We start from the raw sequence: 6,102 nt of genomic DNA, 5'->3' as shown, positions 1-6,102 counted from the left end.
TGCAAGTCACACTAATACCAGGAAACTACTCTGTGGCAGAGAACACTCTCAGAAACACAACCTCTAGGTCTTTCCAGATCACCCAGAGTCATTAAGAAAAAGAAGAAAGGGAAACTGAAACATAAAAATTATATTTGAAAATCCTGATACTCACTTGTAAAGTCTTTCTTTAGTGATGTTATCCTTTTAAAGTTAGGTTGTTTAGGTAGTCTCACTCTGCGTAACTGTAGTCAGACTTCCAACACTGCTAACCCTCCAGGACACCAGGGAGAAAATGAGCCCAGATGAGGATTATAGGGCAGAGGGGTCAGAACGTTACTTCTAAAGCTTCCCCTCCAAGCCATTTACCCTTTCTAATTTCACATTTCCTAATAAATATATTTATTTGGGCATCTATCCCATAGCCCTCTCTAAACAAATCATTCTGACCTTGGGCCAAACCTATCACTGTGATTCTGTATGGATTCCATCTGAGGTGCTCCTCTAAGCCCGTGAGGTCATACACCCCTCAGGTTAGGAGTGTCCCTCCTATGATTACAGCTGTCTCATTGCCAGATGACCCACCTTCATCCCCACACAGTCATCCCAGTTCCCAATTGTCTGCTTCTCATAAATGGATCAGAGTTAGCCACCACACCTGACCTTCACAGATGGTATTGGGGCAAACATCCATTCTGCAGCTGAGGCCACATTCAAAGGCGGGACTGTCATGAGGAATAAAAATCCTTTGACAGGCTTGTCATGCCACCCGTCAAAGGAGTCTGTGCTTGCTGGTTCTGCACAGAGATCAAGTTCTTGTTCCTGAGAAAACAAATGTTAACTACTTGTGTATAAGCACACATTCCTATTTTGTGTGTGCCTGTGTGGAGACCAAGGGGTTGACTAAGATGAAATACTCAATATTTGATTCCTTTAAAATAGACTATGCAGGTATTATGATGAAATCTTAAAATATTCCTTATATTTCTATAAGGAACTCATTGTTGTCAAGAAAAGTGCTTTTAGCACTTTATATACTCTAGGGGCACAGAATAAAGCTTTCATTTGAGTTTTAGGTACAGAAGCTTTCACTCAAATGACAAAATATGGGGTCATTGTGAAGTCATTTTCTTTTTAGAATCAAGAAGCAAAGCAGGGTACTTTGAATGTGAGTTTTAAAGATATATATCCTGAAAATAAGGACAAGTGCCAGGGGAGTTAGGAATGCCCTGTCTTCCCAGGCCTCAGCACCAGACTTCTTGACTCTGTGTGGTTCATAAGACTCTCTTGTTGCCAGCAGCAATCTGAATCTGGGTGGGTGCCTCTCTGAGAGCCAGGGTAAGGAAGGGGACAAATGGCATGGTTCACCTTTATTTCTTAGTGGTGTGAGCAGTCAGGATTTCCTTATATATTACTAAGCAGGAAATCCCAAATGCTCAGCAGCAAGGGGTTAAAAACCATTCTGAAAAGCTTTTTATGTTCTGAAAAGTTAAATTACACATACATGAAAACCACAAACACATAGCACCTGGGTAAATAAATTGTGGCCAAATAAAGGCCAGGCTATTTGCAAAAGGGAATCTGGAAAACATTTGTTTTTGGGTGGTTAACATTAGTTACACTTCATGCTTTTTTTCCCCCCCTAAAGAAAATAGTGTGGTCTAAAAGAAACAGGAAAAAAACAGAATTTTAATATGGCCATTGAAAACAAGATTTCAGTTCATTTACTTTCTAAATCTTAAGGGGCTACCAAGATTGACAGGGGCACAAAGCTACTGCAGCAACATTTTTAGTACAGAAGTTGTTAAACAAAGAACATTTCCCAGACATTGAATGTGCTATGGGATGCAGTGAAGAGGTCACTAAACATTGCTTTTCCTCCACATGTGAGACTAAAGCATCAGTAGTAAATGATAGCAGCTCAGATAATTAAGATTTAAAATGCCATAAATTCAAAACCATTGAACTTCACAATAAGCCAAATTTCCTGGTGTAATACAATTTGAGCACTCGGGAGGTCATGCTACAGAGGAATTATGCTGAGTGTGTTTCTTATCAGTACTTATGTGGCTAAGTGGTTCCTTTTCCTTGAAGGAAAAAATCATCTCATTATGGCAAAGGTTCCCTATCATTCAGAAGAAAGCTACTAGGTTGAGCTATGAGAAACTGCTAGTTTTGTACATCAAAAACTGTCAAAATCAACAACTTCATATGATTCAATCTAATACACTTGATTTTTCTAAGCCAGGTCAAGTTAGGATTGACAGTTACTTTTTGTGGGAAGAGAGGAGTGAGGAGTGAGAAATCAAATAGCCTCTTGTAAGTTTCAGAAAATAAAATGCCTGATCAGAATGCATGTGGTTCCCAGTGGGAACTCCAAATAACTTTTGGGAGTTGCGGACATGAACATTACAACTTAGAATTGACCTTTCTGGTCAGACCTGGTGGCTGAGATTTTTCCTTATCAAGAGGCTACAACATGGAAACACTGTACACCCAGCATGTCCTAAATTGCAAACACAAAGGTAGGAATTAAGAACTGAGAACTGGACCCAGTGATTTGCGCCAGTAGTCCCAGCTACTTGGGAAGCTAAAGTGGGAGTACGCTTAAGCCTAGGAGCTGGATACTAGCCTGGGCAACAAACATAACAAAACCTGTGTCTCTTAAACAAACCTCTGAGTTCTCAGGATAGCTCTGTTATTTCTCACAGAGATAGATATTTAAAAAGTTATCATGGAAAATAGTAACAGTGTATCTTGTTCATATATTTAAACTATTAAAAGGAACAAAAGAAAACCAGAGAAATTTGTTCTTTGATAATCATTCATTGTCTCTACATTATAGCACCATAATTTTGTTAAGGCAACAACATTTTTTACTGACTTTTGCACGTTAAAAAAAACCCACTTATGGCCGGGCGCGGTGGCTCACGCTTGTAATCCCAGCACTTTGGGAGGCCGAGGCGGGCGGATCACGAGGTCAGGAGATCGAGACCACAGTGAAACCCCGTCTCTACTAAAAATACAAAAAAAAAAAAAAATTAGCCGGGCGTGGTGGTGGGCGCCTGTAGTCCCAGCTACTCGGAGAGGCTGAGGCAGGAGAATGGCGTGAACCCGGGAGGCGGAGCTTGCAGTGAGCTGAGATTGCGCCACTGCACTCCAGCCTGGGCGACATCGAGACTCCGTCTCAAAAAACAAAAACAAAAACAAAAACAAAAAACCCACTTATAACCTAAGGAATTTTGGTTAGGTAAAGCATTATATCCACATTAATAAACACTGCCAAAATATCCTAAAGTCTATATAAAAAGTATGCATTACAAATTAATGAGTGTAAATTGTGAGACTAGAACACACAATCCCTGAAATGATTATTTAAAGACTACTCTTAACTATTACTGAGATAGTGCTTGGTCCCTGAATGATGTAATCCTTGTGCAAAGGCCCCTCAAGATGCGTCAAAGCACAAAAGATAACAGAGGAAAGGAAACAAACCTATTACAACTTCTGATATAAACATTCCTCATAAGTTTAGAATTTTTCATAACTCCTGGGGTAAAAGTTCTTGGAATATTTCACCTTCTGGGAAATTTAACAGCAAAAGTTTTAACTACTTTTTTTTTTTATAATGCATAAGTGTACAAAGTTCAACGTAACAAATATAAAGATGCCAAAGGTTAAATAAAGCAATGCAAATTTACATAACAAAGCCATTTGATAAATGCCATTATCAGCTGTTACTATATATTCCATCCTATAATCTCATAAATCAAAGCTTTTAACTGCCTAGACTCATATGTGACTGTATTCTTTCCAACATGCATTCTTTCTTCTTCCAGGGGTTGTTCAATAACAGCAGGTATGTTTCTGCCATGAAGTTCACAGTGTTCTAGAAACTGGATACATTCTTGAATAACACTATCACAAAGCATGATTGTGTGTTTTGACATGTTTTCTAACAAGGACAGGAAGCATCTTTTGGCATAATACCAGGTGTCTGTTCCCAGCTTTTTGTTGTAAGGTTCCAAGCTTTTGATAACTCGAGAAATACCAAAGTCATAATTTCCTTTGGCACAATAAAGAGTTCCTATCACCAAATTCACAATGCAGAGATGGTACATTTTCTTATCCGGGTCATCATAAGAGAGCTGCTCTTCCTCCTTTTCAATCTTCCTCATCAACTCCTCTGCTTCTTCATTTTGACTTGTCATAATATAGGAAACACAGAGATTAGCCAGTACAATAGCACTGACATTCAGGATGTTATCATAATGCTTCTTGACTATGGGTTCATAGAAACCAATGGCTTCTTTGTATTTGTTTTCCTGCATGAACAGAACATGAGCCACATTCAACTTCCACACATCATGGTCGTTACAGAATTCCACAGATTTGCGGAAGATCTTTTCCACCATTGGATAATTTTCAAGATTCCAGTAGATTTTTGCCTGAGCCATCAACACAGGAATATATTTCTCCATGGTTTCATCATACTCATTCACTGCATTTTTGATAGCTTCATCATCTCTATTGTGTCTTGCTTCCTGTACTTGTACCGTGAGTTTCCGGAGGACCTCAGTCAGCATCGCTGCTAGCCCATCAAGCTTAATGAAAGCCTCTTCAGGAGCTGTCTGGCAAGTGATCACAGCATCCAAGAAGTCATAGAGATAGGGTGTGAGGAACTTATAAATAAAATGGGCATTTTCTGCCAGGACATCTGCTGCTAGGTCAAAATACTCATATTTACAGTAGAGCAGCAACAGGTTGCCAAAAGTCTCTGGAGGAAAGGGATTCTGTTGGAGCAAAAACTGTAGCTTTTCAAACCCTTCTGTAGGCCTGGCATCCATGTTCATTAGTGCCTGGTTGTGTAGGGTCACAGGGTCCAACTCTTCCTCTGCCCTGGGTGGCATGTCAGTGAGGGCTTCTTGAGCTGCCTCATAGTTTCTCAGTTGGTATTCTATGGCTGCCTTAAGGTTGAAGGCTTCCACCAGAGCAGTCTGATGGAGGACTAAGGTGTTGCCAACACTGCGAACATCAAAGCTGTCAGTGGTCATGCCCACACCTAGTTCAGGGTGCTGGCGGATGCCATGCTCAATAATCTCAGCGATATGCTTCAGTGCTGAAGCATACTGTCGGCTGTTGTAATAGGCCAAAGCCAGGTTGTAGGAAAGGTCAGGCTGGTAGCCCAAGGCCTGCAGTGCGGCAGAAAACTTGGAGCATGCAGCTTCATAGTGTCCCTCCTTGTAGAGCAAACAACCCAGGTTGACCTGGCCATCGGTCTCATTCTCGCCCCGACTTTCCTCTCCCCCTTCCCCACTCAGCAGCTGCTCTACCAGGCTCCTGGACCCTGGCAAATCGCCCTCGCTGTACTTGATGGCAGCTTGCAGGCGGAGGACCCGGCTGTGGTAGGCGGGGTTATCCAGGAGAAGGAAGGCGACCCGGGTGGCCTCCGGGTAAAGGCAGGCCTTGTACAGGGCCTGGGCCTGGTACAGGCGGTACTGCTCCAGTTCCGGGTGCAGCTGGCCCAGCTGCTCATAGCACTCGGCCGCCAGCGCGAACTCCTGCAGGCGGTAGTAGCAGTAGCCTAGCAGCGACAGGCCGGCGCGGCTCTTAGGGCTCCGCTGCAGCTCTCGGCCCAGCAGCTGCACCGCCTCGGCGTAGCGTGCATTGCGGATGAGCCGGTACACGACCGCGGTGAACTCCCCGTCGGGGATCTGCGCGCAACTGAGGCCCGCCATAACCACCACGGCTGTTATGCGTGCGGTTACTACGGCAACAGCAACCGGAAACGGAAGACTGCCGGTTTCCTTGTCGCAAGAAATCTGTTAGGAATAAAAAGGGACCATTCTCGTCAGTCTCTCAATTTCGGCTTGATCTTCAAATACTCTGGACTGCGGAGTGGCGGCATTCAGGAGGGGAAAGACTACTCCTCCGAGCCGTTCACAGACGGAATCTACTCGTCCCGGCATGCACCGTTCCAGCGGTGCCGCGGCGCGGGACGTAGCAGCGCGGAATGCTGGGAGGCGTAGTCCTGGCTGTACCTACCCGACCCGCGGCCCGTGGGGATGCAGGGTAACCCTCCTTCCCTGCCTCCTAAAGATGAGGGGCGCGCACAGTGTCTGT

At 43.6% G+C, this 6,102-nt stretch overlaps 1 protein-coding gene across 1 annotated transcript; it reads right to left on the bottom strand.

Annotated features, from left to right (window-relative positions):
• Positions 1 to 925: 925 nt before the first annotated feature.
• On the bottom strand, positions 926 to 5,895 carry LOC116810619 (intraflagellar transport protein 70B). Its single transcript, XM_032755297.2, has one exon. The coding sequence runs from the start codon at positions 5,715 to 5,717 to the stop codon at positions 3,720 to 3,722; it is 1,998 nt and encodes a 665-aa protein (XP_032611188.1). The 5' UTR covers positions 5,718 to 5,895; the 3' UTR covers positions 926 to 3,719.
• Positions 5,896 to 6,102: the final 207 nt, after the last annotated feature.

This window comes from Hylobates moloch, unplaced genomic scaffold (genome assembly GCF_009828535.3).
Source record: "Hylobates moloch isolate HMO894 unplaced genomic scaffold, HMol_V3 SCAFFOLD_1, whole genome shotgun sequence".
Lineage (NCBI taxonomy): Eukaryota > Metazoa > Chordata > Mammalia > Primates > Hylobatidae > Hylobates > Hylobates moloch.
The sequence above is the reverse complement of the archived record's forward strand: the minus strand, read 5'-3'. Positions and strand labels throughout refer to the sequence as shown.